Source organism: Salmo salar, chromosome ssa09 (genome assembly GCF_905237065.1).
Source record: "Salmo salar chromosome ssa09, Ssal_v3.1, whole genome shotgun sequence".
Classification (NCBI taxonomy): domain Eukaryota; kingdom Metazoa; phylum Chordata; class Actinopteri; order Salmoniformes; family Salmonidae; genus Salmo; species Salmo salar.
Genome location: NC_059450.1, coordinates 69,761,299 through 69,775,741, shown reverse-complemented (window position 1 = coordinate 69,775,741; position 14,443 = coordinate 69,761,299). Strand labels below are relative to the sequence as shown.

Genomic DNA, 14,443 nt, shown 5'->3' with positions numbered 1-14,443 from the left:
TATACTGTACACAGTGCCTTCAGAAAGAATTCACACCCCTTGACTTTTTACACATTTGGTTGTCTTACAGCCTGAATTGAAAATTGATTAAATAACAAAAAAATTTGACTGGCCTACACACAATACTCAATGACAAAGTGGCATTATGTCATTTGAAGTTTTTACAAATTAATAAACAATGAAAAGCTTAAATATCTTGAGTCAAGTATTCAACCCGTTTGTCATGGCAAGACTAAATAAGTTCAGGAGTAATAACGTGCATAATAAGTTACACGGACACACAGTGTGCAATAATAGTGTTTAACATCATTTTTTATGTCTACCTCATCTCTGTACCCCACACATACAATTATCTTTAAGGTCCTTCAGTCGAGCAGTGAATTTCCAACACCGATTCAATCATAATCTCCGCTATGCAATCTGGTTTCAGAGCTGGTCATGGGTGCACCTCAGCCACGCTCAAGGTCCTAAACGATATCTTAACCGCCATCGATAAGAAACAATACTGTGCAGCCGTATTCATTGACCTGGCCAATGCTTTCGACTCTGTCAATCACCACATCCTCATCGGCAGACTCAACAGCCTTGGTTTCTCAAATGATTGCCTCGCCTGGTTCACCAACTACTTCTCTGATAGAGTTCAGTGTGTCAAATCGGAGGGCCTATTGTCCGGGCCTCTGGCAGTCTCTATGGGGGTGCCACAGGGTTCAATTCTTGGGCCGACTCTTTTCTCTGTATACATCAATGATGTCGCACTTGCTGCTGGTGAGTCTCTGATCGACCTCTACGCAGTCGACACCATTCTGTATACTTCTGGCCCCTCTTTAGACACTGTGTTAACTACCCTCCAGACGAGCTTCAATGCCATACAACTCTCCTTCCGTGACCTCCAACTGCTCTTAAATACAAGTAAAACTAAATGCATGTTCTTCAACCGATCGCTGCCTGCACCTGCCCGCCTGTCCTGCATCACTACTCTGGACAGTTCTGACTTAGAATATGTGGACAACTACAAATACCTAGGTGTCTGGTTGGACTGTAAACTCTCCTTCCAGACTCACATCATCTCCAATCCAAAGTTAAATCTAGAATTGGCTTCCTATTTCGTAACAAAGCATCTTTCACTCATGCTGCCAAACATATACCCTCGTAAAACTGACCATCTTACCGATCCTCGACTTCGGCGATGTCATTTACAAAATAGCCTCCAATACCCTACTCAGTAAATTGGATGCAGTCTATCACAGTGCCGTCCGATTTGTCACCAAAACCCCATATACTACCCACCACTGCGACCTGTACTCTCTCGTTGGCTGGCCCTCGCTTCATACTCGTCGCCAAACCCACTGGCTCCAGGTCATCTACAAGACCCTGCTAGGTAAAGTTCCCCCTTATCTCAGCTCGCTGGTCACCATAGCAGCACCCACCTGTAGCACACGCTCCAGCAGGTAAATCTCTCTGGTCACCCCCAAAGCCAATTCCTCCTTTGGCCGCCTCTCCTTCCAGTTCTCTGCTGCCAATGACTGGAATGAACTACAAAAATCTCTGAAACTGGAAACACTTATCTCTCTCACTAGCTTTAAGCACCAGCTGTCAGAGCAGCTCACAGATTACTGCACCTGTACATAGCCCATCTATAATTTAGCCCAAACAACTACCTTTTCCCCTACGCTATTTATTTATTTATTTATTTATTTATTTATTTAGCTCCTTTGCACCCCATTATTTCTATTTCTACTTTGCACTTTCTTCTACTACAAATCTACCATTCCAGTGTTTTACTTGCTATATTGTATTTACTTTGCCCCCATGGTCTTTTTGCCTTTACCTCCCTTATCTCACCTCATTTGCTCACATTGTATATAGACTTATTTTTCTACTGTATTATTGACTGTATGTTTGTTTTACTCCATGTGTAACTCTGTGTTGTTGTATGTGTCAAACTGCTTGCTTTATCTTGGCCAGGTCGCAACTGTAAATGAGAACTTGTTCTCAACTTGCCTACCTGGTTAAATAAAGGTGAAATAAAAAATAAAGACCAGGAAGGTTTCCCCAATACCTCGCAAAGAAGGGCACCTATCGGTAGATATGTAAAAAAAAAAAAAATCTATCTATCTATCTCGTCTGTCCTCTGTTGCAACACTCACTACAAAGTTCCAAATTACCTCTGGAAGCAACGTCAGCATAATAACTGTTTGTCGGGAGCTTCATGAAATAGGTTTCCATGGCCGAGCAGCCACACACAATCCTAAAATCACCATGCGCAATGCCAACGTTGGCTGGAGTGGTGTAAAGCTCGCCGCCATTGGACTCTGGAGCAGTGGAAACACGTTCTCTGGAGTGACGAATCACGCATCACGAATCACTCACTACAAAGTGTTTCGGCCATGGAAACCTATTTCATGAAGCTCCCGACAAACAGTTATTGTGCTGACGTTGCTTCCAGAGGTAATTTGGAACTTTGTAGTGAGTGATTCGTGATTCGTCACTCCAGAGAACGTGTTTCCACTGCTCCAGAGTCCTACTGGCAGTCAGACGGACTAATCTGGGTTTGGTGGATGCTAGGAGAACGCTACCTGCACCAATGCAAAGTGCCAACTGTAAAATTTGGTGGTAGAGGAATAATGGTCTGGGGCTGTTTTTCATGGTTTGGGCAAGGCCCCTTAGTTCCAGTGAAGGGAAATCTTAACGCTACAGCATACAATGATAATTACATTCTACACGATTCTGTGCTTCCAACATTGCGGCAACAGTTTGGGGAAGACCCTTTCCTGTTTCAGCATGACAATGCTCCCGTGCACAAAGCGAGGTCCATTCAGACATGGTTTGTCGAGATCGGTGTGGAAGAACTTGACTGGCCTGCGCAGAGCCCTGACCTCAACCCCATCAAATACCTTTGGGATGAAATGGAATGCCGACTGCGAGCCAGGCCTAATTGTCCAACATCAGTGCCCGACCTCACTAATTCTCTTGTGGCTGAATGGAACCAAATCCCCGCAACACTTCCAACATTAGTGGAAAGCCTTCCCAGAAGAGTGGAGGCTGTTATAGCAGCAAAGGGGAGGGTTCAACACCATATTAATGCCCATTATTTTGGCATGAGATGTTCGACGAGCAGGTGTCCACATACTCTTGGTCATGTAGTGTATATCAGTGTTTTTCTTCTTTTTTTTCTTCAAATGTTTAGAATTTTTCTTCCACTTTGACATGAGAGTATTTTGTGTAGATCGTTGACAAGAAGACAATTAAATCCATTTTAATCCCACTTTGTAACACAACAGAATGTGGAAGAAGTCAATGGATGTGAATACTTTCTGAAGGCACGGTACACTTCCCTCAAGGGGTACTATGGACACACATCAGAGTTTCATTTCTATTTTGTCTAACCATTCCGTGAGACATTAAAGTTTAGATTTTGCGTGCAAATGTAAAGTCCATAACGCTAAAATTGCCCTTAAACAAACCCAGCTGCAGTACATAGAACGACAACTTCTCATTGGTAACTTCTACTTTGGATCATCAAAAGTGCCAGGCTGTGTCTTTTAGATTGTGTCTGCTCTTGTTGATCTCATTTTTTGCCCAAACGGAATTGTTTTTACGTCTCCTCTCCACTCCTTCGAAGTTCTAACTTTTATTGAATGCAGGTCTCACCCAATTTCACCCGGCTAAACCTTAGCTCCCTACTTGTCTCTTGTGTACACCCATTGATCTTTGGGTTTTACACCTGTGGTCTTTTCCAAGTGGGTATTACAGTCTACAGGCTTGCTATTTATGTGTTCTGGCTCTTTCTGCGAAGCAGGGCAAAGAGTTCAGCCCACTCTCCCCACTCCACTAATTGACTGGTAATTTGGTAAATGCATTTGAAGGTGGAATGAAAAAGAAGACCCCTCTCTGCCCTTACTGTAGAGTGACGATGCTTATCCACCTGACCTTGCCTTGGCTAGGTTCCAAATGACCCCTTTACCTCTGCTGATGGGATCAGTACAGAGACATATGATGGTAATGAGTCATACAGCTTACTATGGTTCTATACTGTGTACTGGTTCGGTGGTGGTATCAGATTAGATACAGTGGAGACATTTGGACTGCAACCCATGTTTCATCTCAGAATCCCTAAATCCAGCCAGTACCAAGGGTCCTTCTCCCAAGGCCTTGCTTTTTACCCAGACACACTGATCCACACAACGCCCTCCAGGTGACTTGCAGTGAGATCGAAGGCAAATTATTTTTTAAATTACTAGACTGCTATGAAGTAGAAACCCTCGGGCTAAACCTGGGTTGTCTTCTATCGATTAGACTGTGTGATATTTTAATGAGCCCATCATGTTTGTAAATTAGTTGTTTTAAGGTGATGTCTTTTGAAGCTAATAGCTTTTTCTGCTCAAATGTCTTACACTGTAGTCTCTCTCTCCTTACAGACGGACAGATAGACGGCGTTCCATACAGAACGGGATGTCCAAGATGTCTCCAAGGGCGTGAAGAAGGTGGACATGGGGGGGGGGGGGCTTGATCCAGGCTATCATGAGGTTAGGACAGACGACTCCCGGACCTCCTCTGGGTCCTGTCCTGGGACAGGTAAACTTACTGCTCAGACTCCACTTCCTGTCTCTCCTATTCTATTTCCCTTCAAACAAGAAGAGAAACTCTGTCAGATTCTTAACATGTCTTCTCTTGAATTTCTTGGAGTGTCAAGCTCTTGTGCATCAGTTGGCGGTTGCTCTTGAAATATACTTTGGAAGTTCCTGCCAAAAAAAGAAAGTGTTGGGTCCTTTTGAGGGCTGAGCTATGATGAATGATTTAGACTTCCTTCGGTTAAGTTTCTCCCTCTGCCACACTGTGGGGGGTTGGCGAGCTTAGGAAAATATGCCTTTGTGTGGTAGAGAGAGCAGTAATGAGGTGGGATGAGTTGCATCCAGGCAAAGCCGAGCCGTATGTTTGTCTAAAGGTACCCTCTTAGTGGTTTCGTATGCCATATGTCAGTGTTGCGGCACGCCATGCCAGTGTGTTTTTCTTTGCCTCTCTCTTTGCTCCCTTGCTCCATCAAGCGCTGAGTGAGTGTGTGTGTGTGTGTGTGGTAAACGGTAAATGAGTGCCAGTCGGCAGCCACTAGGCTTTAGGCACTGGCCTCGGCCCTTAAATTTCCCTCTCTCCTCTTCCCTTGCCCTTCTGACTAACCGCCCCTGACAGGGAGAGCGCAGAGAGGTAGGCTGTCGGCTGCGGGGCAAATTTAAACAAACGAGAGAAATAAAAGGGGACGCAAGATACAAAAGGAAAGAACTGACAGCTTTGGTGGGGGAGAATAATTACAGTCCATAGTGAAATTGGCACACTCCAATGAAGGGATGGAGGGGAGGAAAAAGAGCGGGACCACTAATATCTCTTCAGGACCTCAGGAAGATGCTGAGGATTGTACATGGGGCTTAACAGGTGTAACAAATTCAAGGAAGGTGTAATTTTCTGCAGCTGTTGCCGATGCAGTTACTGCTTTTTATATCAGAAATATGAGAGACGTTGGCCAACTGGGAGTGCATCCAGAATGCGTAGTTTAGAAATGGAATGGGAGTGAGGGAGCGAGAGATGAAAGAGAGAGAGCGAAGCGGACTCCGACTCCGGTCTACTGAACTGAACACATCCCCGACGTTTCCCCGTCTCTCTCAAAACTACAGAGAAACTCCCTGGAGGAATGGCTTTACTGGTAACTGTGTGTGTGTGTGTGTGTGTGTGTGTGTGTGTGTGTGTGTGTGTGTGTGTGTGTGTGTGTGTGTTTAGTCTCTTAGCGCATCCTGTAAATCAAGCATAAAGCTGTGTGTATAAGCTCTTAGCATTTAGACAAATGGGTCCCAATTTCAGTGAATAGGAGCATTAATGGTTAGAGGAGGCAGAAGCGGTGCGGAGTGCATTAGGAACCACTGATGGAGATTGAATAGACCCTTTCCTATCCTAAAAACAGCACTTCCTCTCTCTCACACTAGTGCTGAGCGATTAGTGCTTTTTGAGGTCGGTTTTGGTTCGATCATTTAAATAAAATAAAAAACTTTTTTTTTAAATGCATTACGAAATAATGACGTTACTATGATTTCAGAGCTTATTAATGGAACTTCCAAAGCCCCAAATGGTGAGCATTCAAAATATTGAAAATATTCTATTGTCTCTGATCAGGTAGACCTCAATAGGTAGACCTCCCACCTGTAGCACTCGCTCCAGCAGGTATATCTCTCTGGTCACCCCCAAAGCCAATTCTTCCTATGGTCGTCTCTCCTTCCAGTTCTCTGCTGCCAATGACTGGCACGAATTACAAAAATCTCTGAAACTGGAAACACTTATCTCCCTCACTAGTTTTAAGCACCAGCTGTCAGAGCAGCTCACAGATTACTGCACCTGTACATAGCCCATCTATAATTTAGCCTAAACAACTACCTCTTCCCCTACTGTATTTATTTATTTATTTTGCTCCTTTGCACCCCATTATTTCTACTTTGCACTTTCTTCCTCTACAAATCTACCATTCCAGTGTTTTACTTGCTATATTGTATTTACTTTGCCACCATGGCCTTTTTTGCCTTTACCTCCCTTATCTCACCTCATTTTCTCACATTGTATATAAACATATTTTCTACTGTATTATTGACTGTATGTTTGTTTTACTCCATGTGTAACTCTGTGTTGTTGTATGTGTCAAACTGCTTTGCTTTATCTTGGCCAGGTCGCAATTGTAAATGAGAACTTGTTCTCAACTTGCCTACCTGGTTAAATAAAGGTGAAATAAAAAAAAAAAAATAGGAAATGACTATGACATACAATATTTCAGTTGTTTATATTGCTTTTGTTTTATTTGACTGCTTTATTCTTTTTAATTCCTTTCATTTTTAATCTCATCTCTGCTCAGGCAATAGCAGTCAGCCAGCCAGGCCATCTGTTATGTTCTCCTCATACTGGACTGTCTTTAGTCATCCTATTTTAGCTAGCCTGCCTAAGTATGCTGCAGAGCTGTCTGACAATCATTTTACTACTTCTTCAAAGTAGATAAGGCATACTTTCCTGAACTGTCTCTGTCCCTCTCCTCGTTGTGTACATTCCTCTCTCATACGGTCTGTGTATATCTAAACCTAACGTAGCAGGCATAAAATTGTATCCGTCCAGAGATCTGTATATAATGGTGATATGCTCATGTCGCCGCCCAAACAAGGGGTGGTGTTGTCCCAAAGGCGGGAAGGCAGGTTGCAAGTTTAGCTTCAAAATAAGCCCATAGAAATGCATTGGGCTGATTTTGGCGAGTGAAAAAATTGTCGCAGTGGATTATGGTCAGTGTAGTTAATTACCACATTTCTGTGCTGAACTAAGTTAAATATTTGCTTAGTGAACACTACAACACCCTTCAGCCTAGCATCCCACATAGTTCTTGACTTGATTTCTTTCGTGAATGATTTGAGAAACAGCGTGTTGGGCTCACACAAAAAAATAAATGGAATTCAAGTAATTGAACTGATGTTGCTCAATTAGTTGTTTAATAATTGAAAAAAATATGATGATGAATTGCTCAGCACACACACACACACACACACACACACAAACTTTAGCACATCTGCAGGCTTTAAGGTTTCGACAGTGAAGCCGGACCAGCAGCCAGACGGCTGGCTGAAGGATCACTGCACGCCTATCAGGCAGGTGCTGCTAGTCTAATTGTGATAAATGATAGCTGTTCCGCTGTCTGTCACTCTCTCTTCACACATTGCACCGCCTGCCTCAGATGTGTGGCGGGCTTCACCCCAGCAGCTCCCGATCTATAACATCGGCCCGTATCTTCAACAAAGAAATGCTGAAGTTTTCACTGAATATGTAAAGGGTAAACACATTTGCTTTGATGCAGTGGATGTTTTGAAAGTTAGTGACATCTAGTATATCCCTGAGGCCCTCTAACTGTGAATGGTCAGCCTCTGATCCTGTCTTCTCCAATGTTGTGGTGACAGCCTGCCAATACCCTCCCGCACATGGCCAATGAAGTGTCCGAGCCTGTGAGTATGAAACACTTTATTACAGTTTAGAAGCTGTCCTGGAGGTGTAGCTGATGAGAGCTGTGGAAGAGCTTTCACAGTACACACACTGACTCACACCATGGTAATGTCTGAGTGGAACCAGTACTGAGGATTGTAGCTCCTTGAAAAGCGAGGCACTTCTTCGCTGTACATCTCTCACTCCGCCCCAGCCCTGAGCCTTCTCTCTCCCTCAGATAACCAAATACTACAGGCTGTCAGGACCCAGGGGTGGATAAATCATCCCTTTAACCAAAGTGAGCTAATTGAATGAGTTACTGATGTGTTTGCCTTGGCTGGTTCACAGAGCATGGGGTGTACGTGTTGTTTTTAGTTTGTTCGTCTGTGTGAGGCCAACGGTCTTCACTCTTCAGTGCTAAATGCTTCCCTGACTGGGGAGTTCCGATAGCTTGGCTTCAGCTGTTAAGCTGTCTCAGTCTGGACAGTTTCTAGAGTTCATGGGAGATGAAGGAAGGGCCCAGAGAGGTCTCTGTGGGATCCAGACTGACGTGTGACACGGAGTGGCTGTGGGAGCGGGACATTGTGTGGTTGCGAGAGGGCGGCCTGGGGGTGGTTTTGCCTTGGGCTTGGACTTCTGTCTGCTCTGAGCTCTGGGTTGCCAGGGTGGAGTCCATACTTGACTCTACTCCCGCCCCGGCCCCCATCCCTGTCCCCCTGCTCCCACCTTGCTTGTGCCTCTCCCAGGCAGAGCTCAGCTTCACAGCCAGGGCCAGTAGGTTCTTCCCCAGGAACACTGTAGAGACCCGGGGGTCCCTGTACCACAGCATGCCTGTGCCCCTGAGGGCCATTGTGAACACGTTGATGGTGACCAGGCTAAGCCAGGGGTACAGGGCCTCCTTACGGGGCCCCCTCTGTCCCGGCAGGGCAGCGGCCCCCAGCTCTGTGAGGGCCACGCAGGGCAGCAGCAGCAGCAGGGCGTAGCAATAGAAGAACACGAGGCCTTCGGCCCACAGGGGCACCCCCAGGTCAGTGGCCCCTGTGTGGGCTTCCCACAGCCCGGCCTGCAGGTCCAGAACATCCAGCAGGTCCACCACCACCCAGAGCAGCCTCCCCCGCACTTCCTGCTTCCTCCGCAGGGGCGTCATGTTGTCAGCCCCAGTCAGGATGAGGAACAGGGAGGGCAGGCAGACCGACAGCAGCAAGGTGAGCGTCTTCCTGGCCAGGGGGTCGGGCGGTCGGCGTTCCGTCCGGTAGTTCTGGCAGACGAAGAAGAGTTTGAGCTGGAGCAGGGACAGGAAGAGGAACCAGAGTGCGTTGGCAAAGCCTCGGCGAGGCGAGCGCGCTTCAGACACCACTCCCGCCGACACGAAACGCAGAGCCAGCAGGAAGCCCAGGTCACCTAGCAACACAGCGGTGCACGGCCACACGCCGGGCCCGGCCTTGCCACGGGCTCCCAGCATGCTCTGCTCCAGCAGGTAGAGGTCGACCACTGCCATGGTGCTCACCGTGACCAGGGTTGATACGCACACCTGGGGCGTAGGCACCATGCCTGGGAGAAGAACACAGAAACATGACAAAGCTGAGAGAAGGGAAATAATACAAAATAGAGGAACTTGTTTTGTTCCGGTCTAGACTCTGACCTCATTCATTTACCAAAGTGAATTTCACTTGCATGATAGACAAAAGCTTTCTTCACGACTCTTGTCACCTTAAGTGATGCTAGTCATTCTTTTTTGCTTGTTGCTATGGATAAAGATCATTTTGAATCCAGTTCAGCAGTGAGCTTTGGGTCAGAGATCGTTCTTCCTGGTCATACATCCTGAGGAGAGGTGTTAGTTCTCACTCCTCTGCGGCTTTTTCATTTAAATGAAGCTCTTCAACTATGAGTTTCATTCAACCCCCTCCCGGGCACCTTGGCTAAAACTCTTGAGTATTACCCAGGTTTCCTTCCATGGTGTTTTGCTTGGGTGGTCTTACCTTATTCATTATTAATTAATTGTGTTAAAGTGCAGTAAATCTTTTTTTTCCCCTTCCTGTTTACTCGGCCTGTTTGATTCTCATTGTTGCTGCCTGCCGCAGTCTTAAATTGGCAGAAAATTGCCTTCTCATTTGGGCCGAATATTAATAACGTCTCTTATTAATATTTGTTCTGAGATGTTTTTGACGGTAATTGCTTGTGTGTTCATGAACACGTGTGTGTGTGTGTGTGTGTAATCCATTCTAATTGGCTAATTTTGTGCCATATTTCAGCAGTGAACAGTATAAAACCCCAGTGTTGATTGGGAGTGTGAAATTATCAGACTTTACGGTGAAATCAAACATGCCTTTCCTTATCGTATTGAGGAGCCAGGAGAGCTGAGGGGTGTCGGCCATCTGACTAGCACGGCCGAGGGTGTCAACCCCTCCGTGAGATCTGGCATTTTAATATGAAATCATTACCACCTCAGATATCCCATAATGGCAACATTTGAGTGTGTGATCGAGTGAAACGATTGTGGGCTCCGCGGCCATAAGGGAACAAATGAACAGAGCTAATAACGTGTGTTTATGTCTGCTTCTGACTGACGACAGGCATCAATCTTTTCAATGCACCACTCATCTGAGCCCTGTCATCCACTGAGCGAGAGGGACTGTCAAAGGGTCTGCAGGAGAGGCTTGGGAGAGGGGATTGAAAGTAAGAGATATGCTCTTGGCTGTCTACATGCCTAATAAAGTATTACTGCATGATGGTAATAGTTCATAAATTAACTCTGCTTGGAGAGAGTTGGAGGGGAGATGAGAGGAAAGCCAAAAGTGATGAAGAGGAAGCTGCAGACAGAAAGATGTTGACGCAGGCAGCTAAAAAAGACACGGCATCTTACGCCTGCTCTGTGTATGAATAGATTTAAATGTATTCATCACCAGGGATCAGAAGAAATTAAACACTTTAATATCTGGAACAGAGGAGTGAAAAATGGATGGGTGAGGAAAAGACCTAGACTAACTGACTAATCCTCCTAGGGGTATGGTGAGGAAACGAAGAGGAGGGGCACAAATGTCAGCTTCACTAATATCTGATTATCATACAGGGCTTTTTTTGTTTCACTGCGACCTGATTATCAGTGCTGGAATTGAATGGATTCTAGTGTACCAATCCGTTGACTGTGAGAATATTGGAATTGAAAATTGTGTTTTATCTGAACAACCCCCCCCTCCCCCAACTGCAGTCAGTGGAAGGAGAAAGGTAGTCTGCCAACCCAGACAGTGTGTTTGCCTTTCTCATTCCCAACACGCCTGTTGGCAATTCTATATGCGTCTTAAATTGTACCCTGGAACCTTGGCGTTCCTCTGTCAGCCTGTGTTTGTGTTGTGACGGCTTGTCAACGCACATTGATTTTGTTCTGAGTGAGCGGCCCAGATGACTTCCGTATGTCCACTCTGCTCATCAATAATGACCAAATTCATCATCCCTATCATTAGAAAGCCGTACTGTAACTGACAGGCTGATTCAGGGGATTCCGCTGCAAGTGTAAGGAATGGGCCTGTAAAGGTGGACAGGAAAACATTTTGTTGATTTTTCAGCCGAAGGTGTACAAGGACAAAAATAATTCCTTTTTGTTTGTTATGCGTGTCGTGTGTATTGTGAAGAAAGAAGTGTTTTCGCCAATCACCCAGGTAATCTGTTATGGCTTTCAAATGAGCTCCCTTACACACACGGAGACACACACACACACCTCGTCTGTTTGCCTCTCTAATATTGGTGGTCTGCCAGGTGCGCTGGGAGGCAGGTAAGAGGAAGATTAATTGCTCTAGACTTATAATTCATATAAAAACATCCCTTGGATATTTGTCTTAATACAAACTAAATCCAATGTAATCTTACCCAGCAGGAGGGGAGATGGCTAGACTGGGCTAAGTTGTACAAGGAAAGGGTATATAGGGCTATGTGTGAGAGAGAGAAAGAAGGATTTGTCTAAAATTAAACTAAATTCATTTATGGAGGTAAACCCTGGAGGGGAAAAAACGTCCAACTAATGGAATAGTATTGGCAAATCGTGTCTCATCCAGGTGACTGAGTTGCCGTCCAGCAGTAACATCTGAAGTCTCGAGGCATTTGTACGCCTATGGGAACAGCTATTACATGTGTAGAGGTTGGATAGGTATTGGAGCATGTACCTCAAATTGACCCCCCCCCAAAAAAAAAAAAAGATAATTTCAACAGAAATCTGTTTTCAATGCCCTCTCTATGGGCGATTTTATCTACCATTATGTTGGAGCCACACACTTAACACCTAGTCACTCATTTATTTATGGTACATTTTAATGATGCACCACCTGTTACATAATCACACTTTATTAATACGTGCATACATAATTCAACTCTTTCAAAGTGGTGGATAGCTAGTTACCCAAAGCATGCGTTCTTCGCTGCTCCTCTTGGCTTGATTGAGATCCACGTCGCCTATTAGTCGAACTCGAACGGTCCCTGGATAAACATTAAAGGCCAAAATGTATAATCTGTGACTCCTAAATTAGTCTTCACATCGGTTGCTTTGTGTTAGTCCTATAATGCTGTGTGTCTGTCGGAATATTTGAATAAACTCCCACTCTGCTATGACGATCTTATCGTACTGATAAAATAGGGAAAGTAATTGTCCATCTTCGAGTTTGTAAGATTTAAAACGTCAAGCCGCTTTTGCTTTTTCGGTCATCAGATAAACGTGTCATTTCGCACAGTTATCCCACTGTCATCGTGGGCGCAGAATTCTCCATCTCTTGGTATGTTCGCATTGAATTTGACACCTTGGGTCTCCGGTCTGGCAGCCGAAGATCCAGTTATTCGGGAAGGAGCTGTGCGGGCTTGTTCGCCGGGCTCGGTATTCTGTGAGCTGTCGAAGTAGCGCAGAAGTAGACGGCTGCTTGACTCGGAAAGATGATCAGGAATAGACGGCCAGATAAGTATCGACAGTAAGGCAAACCTCGAGGACACGAGAGAGAAACATGAGGAAACTCGCCGCTAGAGTTTATGATTGCGGTGTTAATTTGTAGGCAGGTTACATACTCTCGGCTCCCCGCCTCGTCCTCTCTCACTGGGTGAGTTCGTTTTGCATCGCCCGGTGCCCCGTGTGGGCGGAGTTAAAAAAAATTCAGATCATTCCATTGGTCCTTAAGTGAAATCATAACACACCGAGGGTACCGCTGCATAAATTTAGCAGCCCACAGTTATGTCCATCGGTTATGGTAATCATCATTATGCCACTTTGAAGAAAACTAGCGTAATGGATTGGTGTTACATGGAAGTAGGTTACAGCCTTGATTGCCCTTCCAGTGCCGCCCTCAATGAAATATATACGGGATGCACTCAGATATACGGAGCCAAGTAGAGCGAGAGATGCCTGTAGCCTATGGACACATCTCAAAGCACAGATGTTACTACTTTAATTAGACCCCTTCTGTTTCTTACCGTCTTTAGTTACACAACAAAACCATCCTGTTTCTTGTTGTACTGTAGATTTAACAGTCCCAGCCGGCTGCCTTGTGGCCTAAAGGGTTTAGGAATGCATGGGGTTTTGATGTTTGACATTATTTTGATAGTCAAGGAGCATGCATTGCTTCACCTTGTCATTGTGTGTTCCGTTAAGTGGATGCATATGCATATCAATCTCCACCTTCTCAGCGTTACATCTAAACTCAAAGGCTCTCTCATTTAACCATCTCCCTTTTTTTATTATCTCGTCTCTGTGTGTGAGAAAGGGGAAGGAGAGTCATCATTCTTGTCACAATCAGCTTCTCGCTCCACTGGCTTCCAGAGGTTTTCCATTCCCTTGGTTCAATTTGTTTGTTTTTCTCTCAGCCCTCCTCTTTCTCTCCCTTCTCATGCCTTCCAGTTTCATTCTCTCTGTCTCTCTTCTGCCTTTTTTTCCTTTGGTTCCCTGTGGGTGTGGTTGAAGGTCAGTCTGCACTGGCTCTCTTTCAGCATGAAAAGGGGGAGCAGACATAACGGGAGAGAGAGGGGGACAGAGGGAGGGAGAAAGGGAAGGCAGACTGTCCACAGCACTGCACAGTCATCGCTTTCCCTCCTAAACATGAGTGGGTAGGAAGTTTGGAAGGACGTGGGGTAAGAGACCGTCCAAGAATGCTAAGGACTGATTGGTTCCAAGCTGATGTCCACCAGTGGCAGAGGCCAACCACCACAGAGCCAGAATAGAATAGCAATCTCCTCTCCACCATCTGCTCTCACTAGTCTCCTTTCCGTCAAATGTATCAGAGCTCTACCCTCTGCTGCTATTCATGCACTGCTTTACCTACCACACTGAATAATTTTGTTTAATGTGGCAATTGGAATGCTTTCTAAATTGCACAAATGAGAAAGTCACTTTAATTTAGTCTACCTACATGTACATACTACCTCAACTAACCGGTGCCCCCGCACATTGACTCTGTACCGGCACCCCCCTGTATGTTATTTTTGT

At 45.3% G+C, this 14,443-nt stretch overlaps 2 protein-coding genes across 2 annotated transcripts in view; one reads left to right on the top strand and one right to left on the bottom strand.

Annotated features, from left to right (window-relative positions):
* Window positions 1-14,443, top strand: part of LOC106611752 (39S ribosomal protein L11, mitochondrial) — a 67,863-nt gene that overhangs the window by 21,145 nt on the left and 32,275 nt on the right. Inside the window, exon 2 of the mRNA XM_014212296.2 lies at window positions 4,419-4,575. Coding sequence (XP_014067771.2) covers window positions 4,522-4,575 — 54 coding nt within the window. The 5' untranslated portion in view covers window positions 4,419-4,521. The remainder of the gene's footprint in view (window positions 1-4,418; window positions 4,576-14,443) is intronic.
* On the bottom strand, window positions 7,542-13,047 carry LOC106611751 (transmembrane protein 121). Its single transcript, XM_014212295.2, has 2 exons — window positions 12,380-13,047; window positions 7,542-9,540 (listed from the first exon to the last, which is right to left on the bottom strand). The coding sequence occupies exon 2, from the start codon at window positions 9,536-9,538 to the stop codon at window positions 8,480-8,482; it is 1,059 nt and encodes a 352-aa protein (XP_014067770.2). The 5' UTR covers window positions 9,539-9,540; window positions 12,380-13,047; the 3' UTR covers window positions 7,542-8,479.

What these genes read in the sequence shown, in the direction of transcription:
- LOC106611751 (XM_014212295.2), bottom strand. Translation starts at nt 9,538, where the DNA reads ATGGTGCCTACGCCCCAGGTGTGCGTATCAACCCTGGTCACGGTGAGC.